The 27,536-nt window shown below is 45.4% G+C and overlaps 1 protein-coding gene across 36 annotated transcripts in view; it reads right to left on the bottom strand.

Annotated features, from left to right (window-relative positions):
• The window catches only part of ank3 (ankyrin 3), a 523,147-nt gene that overhangs the window by 183,195 nt on the left and 312,416 nt on the right, over positions 1-27,536 (bottom strand). For 35 of the 36 annotated variants that reach the window (XM_033034307.1, XM_033034304.1, XM_033034328.1 and 32 more), the window contains exons 2-3: positions 15,472-15,573; positions 10,424-10,522 (exon numbers count right to left, since the gene is read on the bottom strand). In XM_033034307.1, coding sequence (XP_032890198.1) covers positions 10,424-10,522; positions 15,472-15,573 — 201 coding nt within the window. Of the gene's footprint in view, positions 1-10,423; positions 10,523-15,471; positions 15,574-23,131; positions 23,218-27,536 lie in introns of those variants that run through there. The other variant, XM_033034312.1, reaches the window with a different exon arrangement.

Below are 27,536 nucleotides of genomic sequence, written 5' to 3'. Positions count from 1 at the left end.
GTTTCCTCCCTCATCCCACCGACGTACGGGTTTGTAGGTTCATTGGCCGCTGTAGATTGCCCCAAGTGTGTAGTGCGTGGATGGGAAAATGGCGGTCAATGGTCAGCGTGGACTCGGTGGGCCGAAGGGACTGTTTCCATGCTGCATATCTATACTAAAACTAACTGCAAAATGGTGGCCTGTTTGGATCAGTGTTGGGACTACTGTCCTTATTGAGAAGCATTGAAGAAACTACAAAATGATTCATGTGGATAGTATTCAAACTGACTAAATTATAATCACCCAGAAAAACAATGCTCCCTTGCAGGGACCTGGGACTGACTTCTCATAAAGCCAATGGTCGATAAGTAATCTGATAGAGTTTCCCAAATGATGAAGGCGCTTGATGTGGTAAACACATATATGTCTCCACTTGTGTAGGAAGGAACTGCAGACGCTGGTTTAAGTCGAAGATAGACACAAAATGTTGGAGTGACCCGGCGGGACAGGCAGCATCTCTGGAGAGAAGGAATGGGTAACGATTCGGGTCGAGACCCTTCTCCAGATTGTTTCCACTTGTTGGGCACATAAAAACTAAGATTTAAGACTTATAACAATGAGAAATTCTTTTTTATCTGAGTGACAACGTTGCGAAATATGCTATGAAAGGAAATAGCAAAGATACGTTGAAGGGAAAATTGGACCAGGATGTGATGGTAAAAAGAGGTTAGATGACGAGGATGAGAGGAATTCCACATGGGACATAAGTAAGAGAATGAATCAGCTCAATGGCCCATTTCTGTGCTGCAGTCTCTTGACATGAAGCGGTTCTGAGCTAGTATCCACAAGCAGAGAGCAGGATGTTTCAAATTAGTCGTGCAAATAGTTCCTGTTTTCAATCGTGAATGCCTAACTAATTTTAAGATAACGTCCCTACGTTCTTGACTGAATCATTTCCTCATATCTACCCTGGAGAATTTGATGAAGGGAACACAAATCTCAGGAAGCATTGATCTCATTAAGAAACAGAAGCATAGAAAATAGGTGCAGGAGAAGGCCATTCGGCCCTTCGAGCCAGCACCACCATTCAATATGATCATGGCTGATCATCCAAAATCATTCCTGCTTTCTCCCCGTATCCCTTGATTCCTTTAGTCCTGAGAGTTTTATCTATTACAAGGAACTGCTGCACAGATTTGTTGATGGTTTAATATTATTAATTATTTTTTAGAGATACAGCATGGAAACAGGCCCTTCTGCCCATCGACTCCATGCCAACCAGTGATCCCCGTATGCTAGCACTTTCCTACGCACTTGAGACAATTTACAATCTTTACCATAGGCAATTAACCTACAAACCTGTACGTCTTTGGAGTGTGGGAGGAAACCGGAGCACCCGAGGAAAATCCACGCGGTCATGGGGAGAACGTACAAACTCCGTACAGACAGCACCCGCAGTCAGGATCGAACTCAGCTCTCCGGCGCTGTGAGGCAGCAACTCTACCGCTGTGCCACCGTGCCGCCTGAATTGTGATTCTAGAAATCACCTCATGATTGTGTGAATGGATATGATTTGACATCATATCCACATCCACAGAGTCAATTTAGCAGGTGACCAAAAACTTGGCCTGGGTGATAGCTTTCATTAGATGACATAGTGGTGTACAGGGAGGGAGTTCCAGATTTCATGGATTTGGTAGCTGAAGGCACGTCAATGATGGAATGATGCAAATTGGTGAAGGGACTCAGATGCGCTACAAAACAAGATTTCAGTTTAGTTTTAATTTTGAGATACAGCGTGGAAACAGGCCCTTCGGCCCACCGGGTCCGCGCCGACCAGCGATCCCCGCACATTAGGTTTACTCAAAGTCTATCGTCAAGATAAAGTACGGAGACAACACTTTGTGTCCTACCATCTATTAAAATGGCTTCTCCATGCTTCTCATTATGCAACTGTTCACGCTATCTAGATCGCATGGTGATCATGGTGTCATTCTTGTTCTCCTCATAATATGCCACCATCTGTCAATAAAATTGGGGGGGGGGGGCACAATGTTGCTGCAGTTGCTGCCTTACAGCACCGGAGACCCCCTAGTTTGATCCTGACAACGGGTGCTGTCTGTACGGAGTTTGTACGTTCTCCCCGTGACCGCGTGTTGTTTTCTCCAGGTGATCCGGTTTCCTCCCACATTCGAAAGACGTGCAGGTTTGTGGGTTAATTGGCTTCTGTAAATTGTCCCTAGTGTGCAAGGTACAACTAGTATAAGTGTGATTGTTGGTTGGCATGGACTCGGTGGGCCGAAGGGTCTGTTTCCACACTTATCTTCAAACTAAACTAATCTAAACTAAACTAAGTCACAAACTCCCATTTAAACAAATTAGAAAGGAAACATGTTGTGTGTCTCTGACATTATTTGATATGCTTCATATCTTCGACTCCAACCAGACCCTGGGCACTGTCTCAGATCTTACCAGGTTGGCTGTTTTGGTTCCCCAGTGAATCCTAATCCAAATTCCAACTTTGTATCCTCTCCATCACAATACTCAGTGGAGCTTAATAACATCAGCAGCCTCCACCCCCAACAGCATCCCATCCGCTGCCAAAACTGACATCATGTTTTTCCCACGTGCGTGAGAGATCATTCCACAGCTTCCCTCGCATTCTCCTCTCTTTCCAAAACTCCATCTCGTCCAATATTGTGCTCTTCATATCCCCACATCACTTCCTTTCAGCCTAGCCATTGCTCCTGTGCTGGCCAGTGTCCGTTGGCACCTTGTACCCCAAACCATCACCTTTCATTTGTTCAGATGTTACTCCGGTCTCAAAAGACACATCCCTTTTTTACAAAGTCCATTCCTTCAACTCCTGTCTCTTCTGCACTGGCAGTGAACCACAGGCTGCCATAGACCCCGGCCCTATCCACACGCTCATCACGTATATTTTTGACCATGCTTACGATCACCCCTTTTACCATCTGCTTCTTTCACTCAGCGTTGATTTTAATTTAGTTTAGTTTAGAGAAGCAGGCCCTTCGGCGGCACCGACCAGCGATCCCCGTACGCTAACACTGTCCTACACACCAGGGACAATTTACAATTTTACCCATGCCAATTAACCTAAAAACCTGTACGACTTAGGAGTGTGGGAGGAATCCGAAGATCCCGGAGAAAACCCAGGCACAAACTCCGTACAGACAGCACCTGTAGTCAGGATCGAACCCAGATCTCAGACGCTGTAAGGCAGCAACTCCACCACTGCATCACCGTGTAATTATTCCCTGCAATAAATCCTCTCTGGATTAATTAATTTTATTTTAAGGGTGTTTTCTCTGTTTTGATACACTGTGAAATTGCTCCAAGATTTTTTTTCACATTGGCAGGGCATGATGCAGTTGTGAAATTTAACCCAATGAATTAGAAGCAAGGGGTAAAAAATATGTAGCAATAAAATGAGAGGAAGCGAAAAGTCGCCACCAGATCAAAAGGCACTGGCTTTGACTTATGTTTTCAGTTGCGTGCTTTACTTTTAAACTCTTGGCTGCATCCCCTTTTTAATGTCACAATATTATTGTCCCGTGTAACACATAAAAAAAAGAGGTAGGCAAGTATAACCATATAACAATTACAGCACGGAAACAGGCCATCTCGGCCCTACAAGTCCGTGCCGAACAACTTTTTCCCCTTAGTCCCACCTGCCTGCACTCATACCATAACCCTCCATTCCCTTCTCATCCATATGCCTAACCAATTTATTTTTAAATGATACCAACGAACCTGCCGCCACCACTTCCACTGGAAGCTCATTCCACACCGCTACCACTCTCTGAGTAAAGAAGTTCCCCCTCATGTTACCCCTAAACTTCTGTCCCTTAATTCTGAAGTCATGTCCTCTTGTTTGAATCTTCCCTATTCTCAAAGGGAAAAGCTTGTCCACATCAACTCTGTCTATCCCTCTCATCATTTTAAAGACCTCTATCAAGTCCCCCCTTAACCTTCTGCGCTCCAGAGAATAAAGACCTAACTTATTCAACCTATCTCTGTAACTTAGTTGTTGAAACCCAGGCAACATTCTAGTAAATCTCCTCTGTACTCTCTCTATTTTGTTGACATCCTTCCTATAATTGGGCGACCAAAATTGTACACCATACTCCAGATTTGGTCTCACCAATGCCTTGTACAATTTTAACAATACATCCCAGCTTCTATACTCAATGCTCTGATTTATAAAGGCTAGCATACCAAAAGCTTTCTTTACCACCTTATCTATATGAGATTCCACCTTCAAGGAACTATGCACGGTTATTCCCAGATCCCTCTGTTCAACTGTATTCTTCAATTCCCTACCATTTACCATGTACGTCCTATTTTGATTTGTCCTGCCAAGGTGTAGCACCTCACATTTATCAGCATTAAACTCCATCTGCCATCTTTCAGCCCATTTTTCCAAATGGCCTAAATCACTCTGTAGACTTTGGAAATCCTCTTCATTATCCACAACACCCCCTATCTTGGTATCATCTGCATACTTACTAATCCAATTTACCACCCCTTCATCCAGATCATTGATGTACATGACAAACAACAAAGGACCCAACACAGATCCCTGAGGCACCCCACTAGTCACCTGCCTCCAACCCGACAAACAACCATCCACCATTACCCTCTGGCTTCTCCCATTCAGCCACTGCTGAATCCATCTTGCTATTCCTGCATTTATACCCAACAGTTGAACCTTCTTAACCAACCTTCCATGAGGAACCTTGTCAAAGGCCTTACTAAAGTCCATATAGGCAACATCCACTGCTTTACCCTCGTCAATTTCCCCAGTAACCTCTTCAAAAAATTCAAGAAGATTAGTCAAACATGACCTTCCAGGCACAAATCCATGTTGACTGTTCCTAATCAGACCCTGTTTATCCAGATGCTTATATATATTATCTCTAAGTATCTTTTCCATTAATTTGCCCACCACTGAAGTCAAACTAACCGGTCTATAATTGCTAGGTTTACTCTTAGACCCTTTTTAAACAATGGAACAACATGCGCAGTACGCCAATCCTCGGGGACTATTCCCGTCTCGTAGAACAGTGAAAGGGAAATAGCAGGTTTAAAGGGTGAAAATTGGTGAGGATAATGAGTGAAGAAAAAGGCGAGGTGAATAAAGGAGAAGAGCGTGGAGTTGCTGCCTTACAGCGCCAGAGACCCGGGTTCAATCCTGACCATGAGTGCTGCCTGTACGGAGTTTGTATGTCTTCCCTGTGACCTGCGTGGGTTTTCTCCGGGTGCTCCGGTTTCCTCCCACACTCTAAAGACGTACAAGTTTGTAGGCCAACTGCAATTACAAATCGGTAAAATTGTAAATGATCCCCAGTGTGTGTGTGTGTGTGTAGGACAGCGTTGGAGTGCGGGGATCGCTGGTCGGCACGGACTCGCCGCCTGAAGGGCCTGTTTCTGCGCTGTATCTCTGAACTAAACTAAAGAAGTACCACAGAGAGTACGGTGATAATGCACAAGATAGAAGAGGCTGTTTCCGTCATAACTGGCAATGATTTTTCTTTTCAATAAGTGAACTCTTGCACTCCCATATACATGGTGTGTTTAGCAGGCTGCCTTCCTGTCTTGCAGCTGACCAGATGTACAGCCTGTTTGATGACTCACACAATAATGTAACTGCATTTTGGAAAACATATCCCAGTGAACACAGAGTTGGTTTTCAAAACTGATGAAACTTGAGACTCTTTGTTTTCACAAAACGATCAATGACACATTCTGGTGTCGGGTTGGGAAGAGACAACCTAAAAGATGATGCAGGAGTCGCTTTGCTTGACCATAAAAACAATACAGCCTCGTATTGTCTCAGCGCAAGAGGCCAGAAGAAGGGAGGGGTACCCAGAAAATATGGCAACGACAGCCTCAGCACTTACACTGGGGGATCGTTCCGCCGAACACCTTCGCTCAGCCTGCCTGAACCTACCTGATCTCCCAGTTGCTAAACACTTTAATTCTCCTTCCCATTCTCACACAGACCTTTCTGTCCTAGGTCTCCTCCATTGTCAGAGTGAGGCTAAATGCAAATTAGGCGAACAGCATCTCATATTTTGCTTGGTATGAATATTGCTTTCTCTCACTCCAGGTAGCCCTGGCATTCCCTCTCTCTCTATCTCTCCCCCACCCAAGTCGCACTAGCTTCTCGTTGTCACCCTACAAACAGCTAAGAATGGCCTGCTTCCATTATCAACGTTACTTTTTCGCAAATCTTTTATTCCTTGTTCTTTATCTCCCCACATCATCGTCTATATCTCTCGTTTCCCTTGTCCCTAACCAGTGTGAAGAAGGGTCTTGACCCGAAATGTCACCGATTTCTTCTCTCCAGAAAAGCTGCCTGTCCCGCTGAGTTACTCCAGCTTTTTGTGTCTATCTTCGGTTTAAACCGGCATCTGTACACCCTTCCTACACACTCAGCACCCCTTGTGTTGGCTCCATCATCGGCTCTGACCTCCCTTCCATCGAGGGGATCTATCGCAGTCGCTGCCTCAAAAAGGCTGGCAGTATCATCAAGGACCCACACCATCCTAGCCTGAAGACTGCAAGACCAGGTTCAGGAATAGCTTCTTTCCCGACAGCCATCAGGAAATTAAACTCGGCTCGGACAAAACTCTGAACATTAATAACCCATTATCTGTTTATTTGCACTTTATCAGTTTATTTATTCATGTGTGTATATATTTATATCATGGTATATGGACACACTGATCTGTTCTGTAGTCATGCGTACTATGTTCTGTTGTGCTGAAGCAAAGCAAGAATTTCATTGTCCTGACACATGACAATAAACTCTCTTGAATCTTGAATCTTGAATAGAAACACAGAACATAGAAAATAGGTGAGGGAGTAGGCCATTTGGCCCTTCAAGCCATTCAACACGATCATGGCTTATCATCCAAAATCAGTACCTCGTTCCTGCTTTTCCCCTATATCCCTTGATTCCGTTAGCCTTAAGAGCTGTATCTAACTCTCTTTTGAATACTCGCAGTGAATTGGCCTCCACTGCCTTCTGTGGCAGAGAATTCCACAGATTCACAACTCTCTGGGTGAAAACGTTTTTCCCATCTCAGTCGTAAATGGCCCACCGCTTATTCTTAAACTGTAACCCCTGGTTCTGGACTTGCCCCAACATCGGGAACATTTTTCCTGCATCTAGCCTGTCCAATCCCTTAAGAAATGTACATGTTTCTATAAGATCCTCTCTCATCCTTCTAGACTCCAGTGAATACAAGCCCAGTCGATCCATTCTTTATTATTGTTAAGTGCTGCCTCCAGGTGTCATTATTTGGTAGACGCCTCCGCATCAGCACTTTAGGAAGATTATGGCCATTATTTGTACATGCTGCCTCACTTTGGACTTCTTGCTCCCATTTTCCACTGCATGTTATTCTGCTCAAACTATATCCCTACTGCACCATACTATAAAGACACACATAGAACTGGACAATACAGCACAGGAACAGTCCCCACTGATCTTAGTGTCTGTGCCAAACATGATGCCTGCATGTGATCCATATCCCTCCATTCACTGCATATCCAATTGCTTATCTCAAAGCCTCTTAACCGCCTCAACCAATTCACATGGCAGTGTGTTCCAGGCGCCCACCACTCTAAGTGAAGGGGGCGGAGGGAGAGAGGGAAGGGGGTGGGGTAGAGAGGGAAGGGGGTGGGGGAGAGAGGGATGGGGGTGGGAGGAGGAGGTGGAGGGGGAGGAGAGGGAGAGGGGTGAGGAGAGAGGGGTGGGGGAGGGGAGGAGAGAGGGGAGGGGGAGAGAGGTGTGGGGGAGGGGGGGGGGGGATGGGGTACCACCATGAGGTACCATCTCCAGTTTAAATTCCATTTGGAATATTTTGGAGGACCAAGAAACCAAGAACCAAGAACCAAGTGTAAAACACATGCCCCACATATCTCTTTTAAACTCCCCCCTCTCTGACCATAACATTGTGCGCTCCAATATTTAACATTTCCATCTTGAGATAAAGGCTCTGAATGTCCACCCTAACTCTGCCTCCCATCATTTTATATACTTCTATCAGTTCTCCCCTCAACTTTCGATGCTCCAGAGAAAACAGTCCAAGTTTGTCCAACCTCACATTGCAGGTAATGTTGCATAAGGTCATAAGGCGAGAGGAGTAGAATTCGGCACATCAAGTCTACTCCGCCATTCAATCATGGCTGATCTATCTCTCCCTCCTATCCCCATTCTCCTGCCTTCTCCCCATAACCTCTGACACCCCGCACTAATCAGGAATCTATCTCTCCCTGCCTTAAAAATATCCACCGACTTGACCTCCACAGCCCTCTGTGGCAAATAATTCCACAGATTCACCACCCTCTGACGAAAGGCATTTCTCCTCCTTCCTAAAAGAACGTCCTTTAATTCTAAGGCTATGACCTCTAGTCCTAGACTCTCCCACTAGTGGAAACATCCTCTCCACATTCACTCTATCCAAGCCTTTCACTATTCTGTATGTTTGCTATTTTCTTGCTATGAATTGCATATTTCCCCCTGCATTTGACCGCTCAAAGTGAAACTCCTCACTCTTGTTTGGATTAAACCTCATCTCAATTTCTCCATCCAAATCCTGCCTGCACGTCTTGATCCCTTCTCTGCAGCCGTATAAATATTTATTTACCGCCTATTTATTGAATTCTCCCTTTAAGGTCAAGGGGGCGCTGCAAGCCGGCGCCCTGTCAGCAGCGTGTCCGTTTTTTTCTACTTTTTTTTGTTTTTTTAGTATGTTTTAAAGTATTTTTTAATGTTCCTTTGTGTGTTTTGTGTGGGGGGTGGTGTGGGGGGGTGAGGGGGAAACCGCTTCGGTCGCCTCCTCCACGGAGAGGCGACTTTTTCCAGGTCGCCTCCCCCGTGGCCTAACAACAAGGATCGGCGCGGCCTTTCCCGGAGACCGCCCGGGGCTTCAGCGGACTCTCGGCGTGGAGCGGGTGAGCCCTCACTGGGGCTCGCCGGAGGGTAGCGCTCCGTTTCGCTGGCCCGTGGCAGCCGGCAGCCTGAAGCTCCAGCTGGCGCGGCATCTGCAGCCCGGGATCCCTCGTGGGGGACCCGGGGGGACCCGGGGGGAAGAAGAAGCTTCCACCGCCGGCCCGCGGCCAACTTCTACCGCGGGCCCGGTAGCGACTTACCTTTGCCGGGGATCCCTGGAGGGGAGCTTCGTCTGTCGGCCCTGCAGTCTGCGGTGCTTCTGGCTGCGGCGCAAACTTTAAATCTTCGACCGCCGGCCTGCGGCCTACACCAGCCTGAAGCCGCGGTCTCCGGTGGGGAAGCGCCGATCCTGGACTTACCTTGACCTTTACTTGTCCTTTATCATCTGGACGCCCGCAGCGACGGCTGCGGAGGGTTGAGGTTCCGACCACGGGGGGGAAATGGAGGAGGACTGGCCAATTTCTGTGCCTTTCACCACAGTGATGAATGCTGTGGTGGATGTTTGTGTTAAATATTTATTGTGTTTGTGTGTTCTTTATCATTGTACCGCTGCTGACAAATTCATTTCACTTGCACTTTATGTGCAATGTGACGAATAAAACTGATTGATTGATTGATTGATTGATGACAGGAGTCTTGTACGTTCTCCCTGTGACCACGTGGGTTTTCTCCGGGTGCTCCGGTTTCCTCCCACACTCCAAAGACGAACAGGTTTGAAGGTTAATTGGCTTTGGTAAAATTGCAAATTGTCCCTAGTGTGCAGAATACGGGGAGTGTACGGGGAGATCGCCGGTCGGCACGGACTCGATGGGCCGAAGGGCCTGTTTCTGCGCTGTATCTCTAAAGCCTAAAGAACCTATTTTAAATTTTTGCTTGTATCACTCAAGGGTTGCATATTATTATTTTTCTTTGGACGTGATTCGAACAGGGAATGTCCACTTTATGAAAGAACTCCACTCATCTTCATTCAGAATTTATAATGCTCGCATGATTTTTTTCATTTATTCATAGAACTCCATTTTCTGTTGTTTTTTTAAAATATAAAAGCATTAAACATAAGAACGAATGAGAGAGCAGGTCAAAGATGTGGAACTGCTGCCCGCAAGGTCATGTCAAAATGCTGAAGAGAGGTCCACATCTCCCTTCTATTTTCCCAGCAACGGGGAAATAACCTGACTAACAACACCATGAATTATAGATGCAGGCCTGTTCTTTCACGCCACGGTGACCAATATGTGCAGGAAGGAACTGCAGATGTTGTTTTAAAGCGAAGATAAGACACAAAATGCTGGAGTAACTCAGCGGGACAGGTGGAGAGAAGGAACGGGTGACGTTTTGGGTCGAGACGTGACCCATTCCTCTCCAGAGATGCCGCCTGGCCCGCTGAGTTACTGCAGCATTTTGTGTCTATCTACTGTGAACAATATTACTGATCAAAGGACTGAGTCGCATTCTTACCTTGGTTGCCGCATCTACGTTAGCACCTAGTTGGATCAGTTCAGAGACAACCCCGATGTGACCTTCCTTCGAAGCGAGGTGTAGAGCGTTCAACCCATTCTGAAAAAGAACAAGGAGAAGGGTGTGGTGATATCAGGGGTGGCAGAAATCACTTTATAGGAACATCAGGGTACTGTATATTCCCCTTTATTGTAGCACATAGCAAAATAATCAAAGAGCAGTTAGTTTAGTTTGAATTTAGAATTTAATTCATTCACGAGACATGCCTGCTCCATTTACTGCATGTGCTTTTTTCTCTCCCTTCACCCCTCTACCCCGTAACGTCACAATTTAAACCACCACGAGTAGTAGCAATGTTACAAAATTTTGAGATTTTAAAAATCAAGTCTGCAATTTATCCCATCAGATAAAGCATAAAAATAAGTTTAATTCCTAATTCACTTTCATATCTCAAGTATTTAAAAAGTTATGGCCATTTTCATACTGGGAAATGAGCATCTTGTTCCCTATTGATTTTCTATGGACATAACAAAAAAGCTGTGATCGTGGACAGTCAAAAGCCCATAACTTTCTTAAAAATTAAGAGAACTGAATGAAATTTTCAGTTATCATAGATTGAAGCATTCTGAAACAAATATAAAATAATCTTACTTGGATGACCTGAAATTAAAGCATATAATTAGTTAGTTACCTAATTGTAGCTAATTTCAGACTTCAATTACTAGATCTAAACATCTATCCATTTCTTAATAAATGATTAACATTTTTAAATAGCCTAAATGTCCAAATAATATTCACAAATAATTCACAATAAAAATTGATTTTTAAATCTCATTTACATTAATTTATAGGCCAAATGGAAGGAATTTAGTGTTCAATTGCTGTAAATAAATGCCCATTTAAATCAGCTTTCCAGTGGGTCCCTGTGGAACGCGCTGGTTTAGAACGTTCACATTGCGGTAGATTTGTGCCCCAAATGCCGAGAAAAATACTGCGGGATATAATGGGCCCAAAATGAGCTACTCGCAATATTAAACTTTGTGTAAAGGGATCTTTAGAAGCCCTTTTTAATGTAAAAATATACAACTTACCTTCTGTGGTTTGCTTTATGAGACCCTGCGGTTGCTGGTGGTCGCGGGTTTAGAGATTGATTTTTAAACTACTATAACTATTATACGAGGCCTTTAAAACTAATAATAGCTTTTGCGAAGGGGTCTTCCAGCGATTTTTCGTTGATAATTAACTAGGCTGAACATCTTCGATTTGAACAGCCTAGAGAAAATCGCGTTTTAAACCCACCCCCTCTAAACGGCACCAAAATCGCGCACACCCGCAGCGACAGATTTTCAACGACGCTTCAGGTCGGCTTTGCAACATACCTACGAGTAGCACTGGCAAACCTCCCAGCTAGAATATTTAGTTCAGTTTAGCGATACAGTCGGCCCACCGAGTCTGCACCGACCAGCGATTCCCGCTCACTAACACTATCCCACACTCACTAGGGACAATTGTACCAAGCCAAGTAACCTACAAACCCGTCTGTCTTTGGAATGTGGGAGGAAAGTAGAGACCCCGGTGAAAACCGACGCATGTCACAGGGACTAGACCTCTGCCGTTCCGCCCTCGTTCAACCTCCAGTTTACATAGAACCCATCCTTCTTGTGCAGGTCACCTCTGCATTACAAGAGATTTAATTAACCATAATATCTGAAGTCCTGCCCCCTGCACCAGATCTTTGGCTGCCCTGTCTTTCGATTTCCAAACTCACAACTCTGAAGCACAGGATGTAATCCTGACATTATCACCCTCAAGCTCATGCTTTCCAAGTTTTTACCCACCACCCAAAGTCTGAAGAAGGATCTCGACCTGAAACGTCGCCCGTTCCTTCTCTCCAGAGATGCTGCCTGCCCCGCTGAATTACTCCAGCTGTTTGAGTCTTTCTTCGGTTTAGACCAACACTTGCAGTTCCTTCTTACCCAAATTTCCTTCGCAGGGCACAATCTCTCTCCTTACCCATGTCATAATTATCAATGTGGACCAGTGCTTCAGGCTGCTCATCCTCAACTCTCAGAATGTCTCTACACATTCAGTGACTACCACGCACCAGGAAGGTCCTCACAACAGCCATCCTGGAGTCTTCCTTGTGGCACAGAAACACTCACCTGGATCCTTGACTATAGAGATCTCTCGTCACCAGCGTTCGTCTCGACTTTGGCCTTTCCAATTGCACAACAGAGCCCGTCGCCGTTCAGCCTTCCTTGTCAAAAACCTCCGCACTTGGACCTCAAAAAAGAGCCGCCCTTCAAATGGCCGCTCCAGGGAGGACCTGCAGATCTTGCGGCAGGCAAACACTTTACATGGTCCTCAAACTGCGGAGCATCCTGGACAACACAGCTCACCCCGTCCATGGTCAACACTGGTCAACCTGAGGAGCACCTTCAGCAACAGACTGGTTCCAACAAGATGCAGGACAGGACACCTCAGGAGATCCTTCTTCCCTGTGGCTATCAAACTGTACAACTCCTCCCCCTTCTGTCATGTGGTAGACTGAATTGGACTTCCCTCCTCCCCTCCCCAATCTTTGCACATCCCCAATCCTTTCCACTCGGCACTTTAATTGCATGTGGCATGTGTTTTGTGTGTTTATGACTGTTGGCAGATTAATTTCCCTCCTGGGATAAATAAAGTTCTATCGTGTCATATGATCACCAAGCGGGAAACTCAATGAAGTGATCTTTCTTGCTTAAATTGTTCTCAACTTTTTCAAACCAATTTTATCAACAAGTTGCTGCCTTAAGGGCCTGTCCCACTTTCCCGAGCTACTCAAAAATTCTCCCGAGTTTTCCCCTTGATTCAAACTTGGAGAATGTCCGTTGCGAGTCTGTAGGAGTCCGTAGCGAGTCCGTAGCGAGTCTGTAGATATATCATAGCGGCTCGTTATGCCAGCCGTAGGTACTCGGGGCATCAGGTAAGTTCGGACTTAAGTACGTTTTTTCCAGCATGACAAAAAAGTCCACAAGTAAAAAGATAGTCGGCAGGAGACGTTCGTAGATCACAAACATTTTGATTTTTTTTTAAGGTCCTTTCAACACGGCAGAGGACTGGGGAAAGTGGGACAGGTCCTTTACAGCGCTTGCAGCGCCAGAGACCCGGGTTCGATCCCAACTACGGGTGCTGTCTGTATGGAGTTTGCACGATCGCGTGGGTTTTCTCAGATATCTTTGGTTTCCTCCCACACTCCACAGACCTACAGCCTTGCGGATCAATTGCCTTGATATAAATGTAAAACTGTCCCTAGTGTGCATTGGGTTGTGTTAATGAGTGGGGATCGCTGGTCGGTGTGGATTCGGTGGGCCGAAGGGCCTAGAATCGTAATATTTTGTAGGGCACAGCAGGGAAGCCCAGTGGAGCTGGGGAATCACTGCCCCATCCGCAAAGAGGACATACTGCTCAACGTACGTGACATTTGAAATAATTGAAACGATTCCACGGAACTTAATATCTCTTCAGCCTCTCTGTTGTGAAAGGAATATCACCAGGAGTAACCCAGTACTATTGGTAAATGAACACATGCTTCCGATCATCATGGAAGTTTCTCAAACGCCATAAAATTATAAAAGGACTGGACAAGCTAGATGCAGGAAAAATGTTCCCAACGTTGGGCGAATTCAGAACCAGGGGCCTCAGTCTTAGAATAAAGGGGAGGCCATTTAAGACTGAGGTGAGAATTTTTTTTTTCACCCATAGAGTTGTGAATTTGTGGAATTCCCTGCCACAGAGGGCAGTGGGGGCCAAATCACTGGATGGGTTTAAGAGAGAGTTAGATAGAGCTCTAGGGGCTAGTGCAATCAAGGGATATGGGGAGAAGGCAGGCACAGACATTGATTGGGGACGATCAGCCATGATCGCAATGAATGGCGGTGCTGGCTCGAAGGGCCGAATGGCCTCCTCCTGCAGCTACTTTCTATGTTTCTATGTAAATGACAGGACCTCATGCAAGGCTAAAAAGATGGAGATGACGGTGGTCCAGTCTAGTTCAAGGGCAGGACCAGTCGCTTCCAGTCGGAAAGCTCTTTTAGTTTTGTTCAGTTTAGTTTAGTTTAGAGATACAACGTGGAAACAGACCATTCGGCCCACCGAGTTCACGCCGACCAGCGATCCCCGCACACTTACACTATCCTACACTCACTAGGGAAAATCTACATTTATACCTAGCCAATTAACCTACAAACCTGTACGTCTTTGGAGTGCGCGAGGCACTCGGGGGTCTCGGAGAAAACCCACACAGGTTACGGGGAGAACGTACAAACTCAGTACAGACAGCACCCGCAGTCAGGATCAAACCCGGGTCTCTGCCACTGACTTTGATAGACTCTGTTCCTGTCCCCGTGACCTGCGTGGGTTTTCTCCGTGACCTCCGGTTTCCTCCCGCACTCCCACAAAATGTTTGTAGATTAATTGTCAATTGTGCAGGATAGTGCTTGTATACGGGGTGATTGCTGGGGGCGCAGACTTGCTGGGCTGAAGGACCTGTTTCAACGCTGTATATCTAAAGTCTGTAGTGAAGCCCTGACAAAAGGTTACATATCATAACAGGTAGAAGGAGCTGTTTGAGATTGGCCTAAAACTCAAAGATTTTGTTCTTTGTGTTTTGATTAATTCTAAGAATGGCCACAGAGTTTTTATTCAATAATCCTGCAGTCATTATTCGCACCACGCTTTGCACTCTCTCCTGCAAGCAGCATATTATGAGGGTTTCCATGAAGAAATGGCAATATAAAGTATAAGCGTGAATTTAGTTTATTGTCACGGGTACCAAGGTGCAAAGGAAAAACTTTTGTTGGGTGCTAACCAGTCAGCGGAAAGACAATACATGATTACAATTGAGCCATTCACAGTGCACAGATACAGGATAAAGGCAATAATGTGAATAACATTTAGTGCAAGATAAAGTCCAGTCAAGTCCGATCAAAGATATTCCTAGGATTATGAATCAACCAAAATACGCAACATATCTTAGGTGAAATAAAGGAATAGAGCTCCCATACCTGGTTGCAGATGTTAATGTCAACTCCGGATTTGATATAATCAAGGGCTTTTTCCAAGTTTCCAGATCGGGCAGCGCGGAGGTAGCTTGCATTGGTGTCAGTCTGTTTAAAACGAGGGAAAGAAGTGTTCAATTAGACAAAGGTGATTGCAAATCAACTGAAGACACTATGCGTTGGATCAACAATCAAAAGGTTAAAGGAAAATTTACTTTGGTAGAATTTGCACTGGCCCTGTACCTTCCCAGTGTTCACTCTTCTATACCCTCAACAGAACTTCCATCATTAATAAGACAAAGCTAATATAGAAAAAGGGAATTGCTGCATGATGATAATGCAGTAATTTCATGCATGAATTGCAACTGACATTTGTGATGGCATTACAGCTGTACTGCAGTTGTATGAAGATTCTGAAAGATCTCAGGATACCACCACAGCATCGAACATTTTGGATGAAATGTGCAGGAAGGAACTGCGGATGCTGATTTACATCGAAGATAGACACAAAATGCTGGAGTAACTCAGCCGGGCAGGCAGCATCGCTGGATAGAAGGAATGGGTGACGTTTCGGGACGAGACCCTTCTTCGACTTGAAACATCACCCATTCTAACCAGAGATGCTGCCCGCCCCATTGAGTAACTCTAGCATTTTGCGTCTAACATTTTGGATGAGTAAGGTGTAGCCTTAAAAGTGAACCGGAAGGTGTTCGAGATGAACAACTTCAAAATATAACACAAAGACAAGTTAGGGCTTTATTCTTTGGAGCGCAGAAGGTTAAGGGGGGACTTGATTGAGGTCTTTAAAATGATGAGAGGGATAGACAGAGTTGACGTGGATAAGCTTTTCCCACTGAGAGTAGGGAAGATTCAAACAAGGGGACATGACTTGAGAATTAAGGGACAGAAGTTTAGGGGTAACATGAGGGGGAACTTCTTTACTCAGAGAGTGGTGGCTGTGTGGAATGAGCTTCCCGTGAAGGTGGTGGAGGCAGGTTCGTTTTTATCATTTAAAAATAAATTGGATAGTTATATGGACGGGAAAGGAATGGAGGGTTATGGTCTGAACGCAGGTGTATGGGACTAGAGGAGAATACGTGTTCGGCACGGACTAGAAGGGTCGAGATGGCCTGTTTCCGTGCTGTAATTGTTATATGTTATATGGTTATATGGTTATATGCACAAGAATGAATTGTGCTTGTGTACAAGTGAAAGGAAGGAACATAGTAAATGGTTACATGACTGATGTGAAAACAGATCAAGGTAGAAGTAAGCAAAACCAAAAACACACGATACAAGTCCCAGAGAGTGTGTGAATTTTGAAATAGCTTGAGAAAACCCAATGAGTGAAGTTGGCTCGAGTACCAAGGAAGGTTATTGCTTATACTCTCATTTAAATTAAAATCTTCTGTATACACCAGTCCAAAGCAGGTTGATCCACCAGTGGGAGGCTAGTTTGAGGTGAATGCTGAGCTTTGAGAGTTGGTTCAAATAAAGAAAATATTTTGTTTAAGAAGAAACTGCAGATGTTGGAAAATCGAAGGTACACAAAAAAGCTGGAGAAACTCAGCGGGTGCAGCAGCATCTATGGAGCGAAGGAAATAGGCAACGTTTTGGGCTGAAACCCTTCTTCAGACCTCTGAAGGCACTCTGGAGAAAAGTTTGGGCCCGAAACGTTGCCTATTTCCTTCGCTCCATAGATGCTGCTGCACCCGCTGAGTTTCTCCAGCATTTTTGTGTACCTAAAGAAAATATTTCAACGTTTCAGCAATTGACATTCAACCAACATTTTTTAAAGTCGTCTGGTCAATAACAGAAGTGTGAGGTAACATGTTGTAGACGCAAGCATCATGTGATTCCAACTATTATCAAGTGTTTACTGCTTTGTAGTTAGAGTCTAAAGTAATGAAACACTTCCCCATCCTTCCGTCCACACAGTCTGAATGCAGCAGTCATCAAGAATGCTTGCTTGTTCGTTCCAGGTGCGACAACGGTTCACCTGTATCTCCTCCAACCTCATCTACTGCATCTGCTGCTCTAGATGTCAGCTGATTTACATCGGTGAGACCAAGCGTAGGTTGGGCGATCGTTTCGCCGAACACCTCCGCTCAGTCCGCAATAACCTACCTGACCTCCCGGTGGCTCAGCACTTCAACTCCCCCTCCCATTCCCAATCCGACCTCTCTGTCCTGGGTCTCCTCCATTGCCAGAGTGAGCAACAGCGGAAATTGGAGGAACAGCACCTCATATTCCGTCTGGGGACCTTACGTCCTTATGGCATTAACATTGAATTCTCCCAATTTGGCTAGCCCTTGCTGTCTCCTCCCCTTCCTTAACCCTCTAGCTGTCTCCGCCCACCCTCCCATCCGCCCGCCCTCGGGCTCCTCCTCCTCCTCCCCTTTTCCTTCTTTCTTTCCCCACCCCCCATCAGTCTGAAGAAGGGTTTCGGCCCGAAACGTCGCCTATTTCCTTCGCTCCATAGATGCTGCTGCACCCGCTGAGTTTCCCCAGCAATTTTGTGTACCGAGTCATCAAGAATAGGTCTTTTTTAACCCTTCAGCACCAAGGCTGCAATAAGGGCCATCACCTCTTCCACGACTGTGTGCACAATCAATCTGTCCCCTCATCCAAGTATTCTCCGAACCCCACAAGAGCTCTTGTAACCACGTGGCACGGCAAATTCCCGCCCATTTTCATTCCACACAAATCCCGTGGATTTTACAAATGTTGTTTGTTGGCCACTGAAACAATCCAAATGATTGAGTTCTCTTCATTAGTTCAAAGCCTTTCCCTTCATTATATACCAACAAGGAATTGCAGATGCTGATTCAGACTGAAAAAGGGTTCTGACCCGAATTGTCACCGATTCATGTTCTCCAGAGATGCGGCATGACCCGTTGAGTTACTCCAGCATTTTGTGTCTTTCTTCCCCTTCATTAGTTTGCTACATCTGCTCTCCATCTGACATTGCGTCATAACGTGATACAGTTTAGAAACAGGCCCTTCGGCCCAACTTGCCCACACCAGCCAATATGTCCCAGCTACACTAGTCACACCTGCCTGCTTTTGGTCCATATCCCTCCAAACCTGTCCGATCCATGTACCTGTCTAACTGCTTCTTAAACATTGAAATAGTCCCAGCCTCAACTACCTCCTGTGGCAGCTTGTTCCAAACACCCACCACCCTTTGTGTGAAAAAGTTACCCTTCAGATTCCAATTAAATCTTTTCCCCTTCACCTTAAACCTCTGTTTTCTGGTCCTCGGTTCACCCACTCTGGGCAAGAGTCGCAGTGCATCAACTTCAACTTCCCCAAATTGCCCTTCCCTGCCCTTCCTCAATTTTCAGCAGCCAAAGTGGAGTCAACATTTTAGTTCCACACCAAGTAGCTTGGCATAGATGATTGATTTATTGGTTTACAAAAGGTGGGTATGAGCTAAGCTTGGCCTCGAGCACTCTCAGGCATGTCTGTGGGATCTGGGAGGCAACCGGAGCACCCAGAGGAAACCCACGTGGTCACAGGGAGAACCGACCCAGCACATTATTCTTCCTGCTGGATTAACTCAGCAGGTCAGGCAGCATCTCTGGAGAAAATGAATAGGCGACGTCACGGGTCGAGACCCTTTGTCCGTCCGATGAAGGGTCTCCACCCAAAAAAGACCACCTATTCCTTTTCTCCAGAGGTGCAGCCTGACCCACTGAGTTACTCCAGCCTTTTCTGTCTATCTTCAGTGTAAACCTGCATCTGCAGTTCTTTCAGACACATTATTCTTCACGTTGACTTGAAAAGTAGGCAAGATTCAAAATCTAACTTTTGGACAACACTTGCAGAGTTATGAGATCAACAGGATGTGAGTCGCAGCCAGTGGTGAACTACAACAAATGGCATCCTGAACCCAATGCCAAACAGTTGGATATCAGGAAACTAAATAACTGTTGAAAGGTTCTGGCCAGTCCAAACAAAGTCCGAAACTGCAGATGGCGTAAAAAATTGTTCGGAAACAAATATGTCATCTTTAACTTCAAAATTATAACGGGCCTGCAGTTTGCTGTAGGGACCTAAGGCTGGACAGAAGGGAATTTCATTAGGGATTGTGGATGTTCCAATATTCCTTGTGTATGAAGGAACTGCAGATGCTGGTTTAAACCAAAGTTAGACGCAAAAAGCTGGAGTAACTCAGCGGGACAGGCAGCATCACTGGAGAGAAGGAATGGGCGACCTTTTGGGTCGAAACCTTCTTCAGCCTGAAGAAGGGTCTCGACCCGAAATGCCACCCATTCCTTCTCTCCAGAGACACTGCCTGTCCCGCTGAGTTCCTCCAGATGTTTGTGTCTATCCATCGAAGATTCCCCCGCAGTTAATGTAAGCAAGGGTTACACAAGAGTTCTAAAGATGCAGTGCATGGCACTCAAAGGGAAACTAACACAAATCTTAGTGTTCACACTGATTCATAGAAACATAGACATAGAAACATAGAAAATAGGTGCAGGAGTAGGCCGTTTGGCCCTTCGAGCCTGCACCGCCATTCAAAATGATCATGGCTGATCATCCAACTCAGTATCCTGTACCTGCCTTCTCTCCATACCCCCTGATCCCTTTAGCCACAAGGGCCACATCTAACTCCCTCTTAAATATAGCCAATGAACTGGCCTCCACTACCTTCTGTGGCAGAGAATTCCAGAGATTCACCACTCTCTGTGTGAAAAATGTTTTCCTCATCTCGGTCCTAAAAGATTTCCTCCTTATCCTTAAACTGTGACCCCTTGTTCTGGACTTCCCCAACATCGGGAACAATCTTCCTGCATCTAGCGTGTCCAACCCCTTAAGAATTTTGTAAGTTTCTATAAGATCCCCCCTCAATCTTCTAAATTCTAGCGGGTACAAGTCGAGTCTATCCAGTCTTTCTTCATATGAAAGTCCTGACATCCCAGGAATCAGTCTGGTGAACCTTCTCTGTGCTCCCTCTATGGCAAGAATGTCTTTCCTCAGATTAGGAGACCAAAACTGTACGCAATACTCCAGGTGTGGTCTCACCAAGACCCTGTACAACTGCAGTAGAACCTCCCTGCTCCTATACTCAAATCCTTTTGCTTTGATTCCCGGAACAAGAGCTGAAAATGGTTCCAGAATAAATCTTCAGATCAGTCAAAAATAAATCGCAATGAAAGACTTGCATTTACACAGCCTTGCACAACCTGAAGATGTTCCCAAACTCGTTACAGTTAACGTGCATTGATGTGAAGTCTATGTCACAATATGAGAAATACCACAGCCAACTCATGTCATGAGTCTGAAGAAGGATCTCAACCCGAAACGTCACCTGTTCCTTTTCTCCAGAGATGCTGTCTGACCCGCTGAGTTACACCAGCTTTTTCTGTCTATCATAAGTTCATAAGTTATAGGGGCAGAATTAGGCCATTCAGCCCATCAAGCCTCATTCGCCATTCAATCATGGCTGAGCTATCTTTTCCTCTCAACCCCATTCTCCTGCCTTCTCCCTTTAGCCACTGACACCCGTACTGATCAAGAATCTATCTATCTCTGTCTTAAAAATATCCATTGAATTGGCCTCCACAGCCTTCAGAGGCAATGAATTCCACAGATTCACCACAATCTGACCAAAGATATCCCTCCACGTCTCCTTCCTAAAGGAACGTCCTTTAATTCTGAGGCTATGACCTCTGGTCCTTGACTCTGCCACAAGTGGAACCATCCTCTGCACATCCACCCTATCTGAACTTAGAAACGTTTCATTTCTCAAATGAGAATTCAGTCACTAAGGCACAGCAACTCATTCAAGTCGTCAGTCGGGCTTTACAAAGCAATACCTTATCAAGCTTAAATATAGAATTGTCACTGAAATTGTCACGTCACTATTTAATAGATATAAACAGGCTTATTCCCAAACCAAGCTTGGTGAAGTCCAACTGCAAGAGAGTGAAATAAATTATTGCCCGATACCTTATTGATTTGGAAATCAAGAAAGGTTAATGCAAAGCGTTTAATGTAATTAAGCATATTGTAAATATCTGTAAGATATATCAGGGCAGCACGGTGGCACAGCGGTAGAGTTGCTGCCTTACAGCTCTAGCGAACTGGGTTCGATCCTGACTACGGGAGCTGTCTGTACGAAGTTCTCCCCAATTAGATTAGCTTTTAGATAGGCACATGGATATGCAGGGAATGGAAGAACAAGAATCACGTGCAGGCAGAAGAGATTTGCTTATCTTGGCATAATGTTAGGCATGAACATTGTGGGCCGAAGGGCTTGTTCTTGTACTATACTCCTTCTCCCCTGACTCTCAGTCTGAAGAAGGGTCTCGACCCAAAACGTCACCCATTCCTTCCATTCAGAGATGCCGCCTGAGCTCCTCCTGCCTCTTGTGTCTGTCTTCGCTGTAAACTAACATCTGCAGCTCCTTCTGACACTGTACTCTGTACCAAGTTCTGCAATAAAATACTCAATAATCAAGAACATTTGAGACCACAGCTCCAACACTAATTTTTCTTACTAAATTTTAATTTAACGATTTTTCATACAGAGGATGGTGGGTATATGGAACGAGCTGCCAGAGGAGGTTAGTTGAGGCAGGTACTGTGACAACATTTAATCTGGGACAGGTTTGTGAACGGGAAAGATTTATAGACCAAGAAGGTTTATGGGCCAAATGCAGACAGGTGGGACTTGGTGGGGCATCTTGGTCGGCATGGACAAGCTGGGCCGAAGGGCCTGTTTTTCCTTGATGTACGATTCTATGACTCCATCTGCTGATGGCAATGTGGCTACTACATTTCCAACTCTGCAAATGTATTGGCACATCAACATACACTTGATAGGCCTAATGTTCTATGAGACATAGAGTGATACAGTGTGAAAGAGGCCCTTCGGCCCAATTTGCCCACACAGGCCAACATGTCCCAGCTACACCAATCCCACCCGCCCGCATTATGTCCATATCCCTCCAATTCTGACCTATCCAGGTTCCTGTCCAACTGTTTCTTAAATGTTGGGATAGTCCCAGCCACAACTACCTCCTCGGGCAGCTTGTTCCATACACCCACCACCCTTTGTGTGAAAAAGCTACCCCTGAGATTCCTATTAAATCTTTTCTCCTTCACCTTAAACCCAAGTCCTCTGGTCCTCGATTCACCTTTTCTGTGCAAGAGACTCTGTGCATCCAGAGTATGAAGATACGAATGGTGTTATATAAATACAGGGTTTAAGAAAGAACTGCAGATGCTGGGAAATCGAAGGTAGACAAAAGTGCTGGAGAAACTCAGCGGGTGCAGCAGCATCTATGGAGTGAAGGAAATAAGCAACGTTTCGGGCCAAAACCCTTCTTCAGACATAAATATAAATACAGCCCTTCTTATCGTTGAAACATGTGCAACTTTATAACTAACCTCACACATTACAATTCAGGTTTGATGTCAATGTCCGAGACTGCAGTGTGAATCATACATCGCCCGTGCTCACAATGCTGTACGTGACAAGCTCAGTGTACTAAGTAGGTGATCTTTCACTCAGAGTCATGCTGCACATCCAAGCTATGCCACTGTTAGTAACCGACCTACGCATTTACCATGAATAGAAAAGTAACCTGAGATACGGTTGAATACTACTGAGTCGCAGCCCTCGCGGCCCGTTTTACCTTTACGCACTTACTTGCTGGTCCAAGTCTGCCTCTTCCTGCACTGCCATCTCCTCCAGATGAAACCCGCTGGTCCAATTATGAATGCGTAAAAGATTTAAGAAACTCACTGTGGCATTACACCGGGTCTAAAAATACCAGCCAGAGTAGTGGAGTTAAAATGCTGTTAGTTTTGTTGCAAAGTCGCTTGGTGGGCAGAGGAGAGAGGCAACTGAAGCCTGACCTACACTCTCCTCGCAACATTCACATATCGCTTCCCCAAACTTCTCACCAAGCTTACCATATTTATAGGGTCCCATCACACAGGCTCCGTGTAAACGTGATACAGATGCACCAGAATAGCAGCAGCAGCAGCTGCCTCATGGCTACTTCTGTGCGTGCGCTTATCAGATCCCTGTTTTACAATTTGCACGCTGCCCAAGTTAAAGTCATAGAGCCACAGAGTGATTCCGTGTGGAAATAGGCCCTTCGGCCCAACTTGCCCACACCGGCCAGCAGGTCCCAGCTACACTAGCCCCACCTGCACGTGTAAGTAAGTTTATTGGCCAAGTATTCACATACAGGGAATTTGCCTTGGTGCTCCGCCCACAAGTAACAACATGACATACAGTGACAGTTACGAATGACTCAGAAAACACTACACATTAATAATAATAAAACATTAATGATAAAACACCACTGATCAGGCATGTGAACCAACAAAATACCAGATCAATGGGAGGCTACAAATTTTTGGCTGTTGAGTAGAGCAATTACTCTTGGATAAAAACTGTTTTTATGTCTGGCTGAGGCAGCTTTGACAGATTGGTCCATATCCCTCCAAACCCGTCCTATCCATGTACCTGCTTCTTACATGTTGGGACGGTCCCTGCCTCAACTACCTCCTCTGGCAGCTTGTTCCGTACGCCCACCACCCTTGGTGTGAAAAAAGTCCTCATTTAAAATTAAGCACCCTTGGTTATGAAAGGGTGCCCCAAAGTCACCTCTGAGGATGCACAGATCCTATCCATATTCATTCATGCACAATTGGCAAATACTACGCTTGAAATGCTAAAACGAGGAGCAGGGAACAACAGCGTGCATTTACTTAGCACCTTTGGTGTTATAAGATGTCGACGCACTTCACAGCTGCGCAATGGGGCAGCATTTGACACTGAGGAAAGTAATGAAACATTGGATACAGTTATATACAATTATGGTCGAGTAAAACATTAGTAATTCGGGCAGCACTGTGGTAGAGATGCTCGTATCTACAGACACCCGGTTGGATCCTGATCGCAGGTGCTGTCCCTGGGAGAGTGTAGGTTTCCTCCAGGCACTCCGGTTTCCTCCCACATCCCAAAGATGTGTAGAATTTGTGGGTTAATTGTGCTCTGTAAATGCAAAACTAGGCTGACACAGAGCTGCCGTGAACAGGTAAGTGATGGTCGGCGGGAACTTGGTGGGCCGAAGGGCCTGTTTTCACACTGTATGTATGAATCAATTAGCTTTAAGGTAATGTTAGAAGAATTAGAGGGGATGTAAGGAAATGTTTTCACCCAGAGTGTGTGTCCACAACTCACAGCTTTTACGGGTGGTTTAGAAATACACGCGGAAATAGGCCCTTCGGCCCAGAGAGTCAGCGCCGACCAGCGGTCCCCGCGTATTAGAACCACCCTACACACACGAGGGACAACCTTACATTTTATACCAAGCCACTTAACCTAAAAACCTGTACGTCTTTGGTGTGAGGGAGGAAACCGAAGATCTTGGAGAAAACTTACGCGGGTCACGGCGAGAACCTACACACTCCGTACACACAGCACCCACAGTCAGGGTCGAACGCGGGTCTCTGGCGCTGTAAGGCAGCAGCTCTACCGCTGTGCCACCTTGCCCCCCTAGTGTATGTTTGCAAAATTAGGTGGTGTGCATTCAATTGTACATTGATTTCTTTGATGGTCTCACTGAGTCTGTGCTGAGATTGGAGCTTAAAACCTAGGCCCACAGTACTGTTTCTGAGAGGGCTCCGCCCAGCTGGAAGCTTTGTCTTTCAACATGAAACAATCACAAAGCACCATCTGCTCTCTAAACAATGCAAACAAATCCCCTGGTGGCATTCAAGAAAAGACAGGACAGTTATCGGCTGTCCAGTATTTATCCCTCAGAGTCTTTAGTCTTTGTTAGTTTAGTTTAGAGGTACAGCGATGAAACAGGCCCTTCAGCCCACTGAGTCCACCCCGACTAGCGATCCCTGTTACACTAGCACACACGGCACACACCACGGACAGTTTACAGTTTTTTACCAAAGCCAATTAACCTACAAACCTGCACACCTTTGGAGAATTGCTGCCTTACAGCACCAGCGACCCAGGTTCGATCCTGGCTACAGAGTTTGTACGTTCTCCCTGTGACCGCGTGGGTTTTCTCCGGGTCCTCCAGCCTCCTCCCACACTCCAAAGACGTACAGGTTTGTAGGTTAATTGACTTCGGTAAAAATTGTAAAGTGTCCCCTCATGTGGGGTTAGAGCTAGGGTACGGGGTGATCGCTGATCGGCGTGGACGCGATGGGCCGAAGGGCCTGTTGCCATGCTGTATCTCTAAATAAACTAAAACTAAGCTACGGACTAAGAACAGAGAAGTAAGATTAGTTTGCACTACTGTGTCTGCCAGCAGGCACACAAATGGCTTCATTCTTTGCTATTACTCTCCATGATTCCATTATTACACCCGTACCATTAAAGTACTTATTTACCCCAGGCTCCAACATACTTTAAAATGTTCCGAGTTTGTAAAAGGCATTACATAAATACACCCTTTATTGCTTGCTTCACATTACAACAAAGATCCCACCAACATAAAAAGAGATAGAAAACAGCTCATCTGTTTTAACGGTGTTAGCAAAGGTAAAAAATCTAGCATGAAAGATATAAAACAAAATTAATGGTCATTGAAACTGGTGTAGAGGCCAGGAAAGCAGCAGTCAGCTCCAAGAGCAGATAAACACTGTAAGGTTCTGAAGAAGGATCTTGACCCGAAACATCACCCATTCCTTTTCTCCAGAGATGCTGCCTGTCCCGCTGAGATACTCCAGCATTTTGTGTCATTCTAGGGTGTAAACCATTATCTGCAGTTCCTTCCTACACTGTAAGCAGAAGTCTGTGTCATGAAAAAATTCCATATGGTGGCGCAGTGGTAGACGTTGCTGCCTTACAGCGCCAGAGACCCAGGTTCAATCCTGACTATGGGTGCTTGCCTGTACAGAGTTTGTACATTCTCCCCGTGACCTGCATGGGTTTTCTCCAGTCTTGTTCCACTCTCCAAAGACGTATAGGTTTGTCGGCTAATTGGCTTTGGTAAAATTGTAAATTGTGCAGGAGAGTGTTAGTATGCACTGACATATGATGAAAGAATGGGTCGACTGGGTTTGCATCCACTGGAATTTAGAAGGATGAGAGGGGATCTTATAGAGACATAACATTCTTAAGAGATTGTGCAGGCTAGATGCAGGAAAAATGTTCCCCATGTTGGGGGAAATCCAGAACCAGGGATCACAGTTTAAGAATAAGGGGTAGGCCATTTAGGACGGAGATGAGGAAAAACATTTTCACCCAGAGAGTTGTGAATCTGTGGAATTCTCTGCCACATAAGGCAGTGGAGGCCAATTCACTGGATACTTTCAAGAGGGAGTTAGATATAACTATTATGGCTAACAGATTCAAGGGATATGGGGAAAAAGCAGGAATGGGGTAATGATTTTGGATGATCAACCTTGATCATATTGAATGGCGGTGCTGGCTCGATGGGCTGAACAGCCTACTCCTGCACCTGTTTTCTATGTTTCTATGTATCTAAATTAAAAACTCAATATGGAAATCTCTCTGCTATATGATGTTGGTCATCATTCGACTGTAGGATTTGTTCCACATTTACTCATTCATTCATTGCCATGCTGTGGTATTATTTGATGTATTAAGATTTTGTTTTCACCTTGGCTGGTGTGTAACTTGGAGTAGAAATGACAATAAATCATCTTCCCACAAGTCGGATTGAAATGTGCCAAGTGCCAAGTGAAAATGCAGTAAAAATATCAAAGCAGGAAAAGTACTACACTGTGAAATAATCCATACGCAGCGGTGTTTGTATTCACGTTGCTTTTGTTCAAAGCCTTGTCACAAATAATGTTATGCACTGTTGGACACGAGACGCTGGAGTAACTCGGCGGGGGAGAGTGAGAGAGGGAGAGAAGGAGGCAGAAAGTGGGAGAGGTGGGGAGGGGACAGGGAGAGCAGGAGAAAGAGGGAGAGGGGGGAGAGGGAGGGGGAGAGGGTGAGAGAGGGAGAGAGAGAGATAGAGAGGGAGAGAGAGGAGGAGAGAGGGAGAGAGGGAGGGAGAGAGAGAGATTGAGAGAGAGAGAGTGAGAGAGAGACACACAGAGAGGGA

This window comes from Amblyraja radiata, chromosome 15, assembly GCF_010909765.2.
Source record: "Amblyraja radiata isolate CabotCenter1 chromosome 15, sAmbRad1.1.pri, whole genome shotgun sequence".
Taxonomy (NCBI): Eukaryota; Metazoa; Chordata; class Chondrichthyes; order Rajiformes; family Rajidae; genus Amblyraja; species Amblyraja radiata.
Note: the sequence above shows the minus strand (reverse complement) of the source record. Positions and strands in the feature narration are given on the sequence as shown.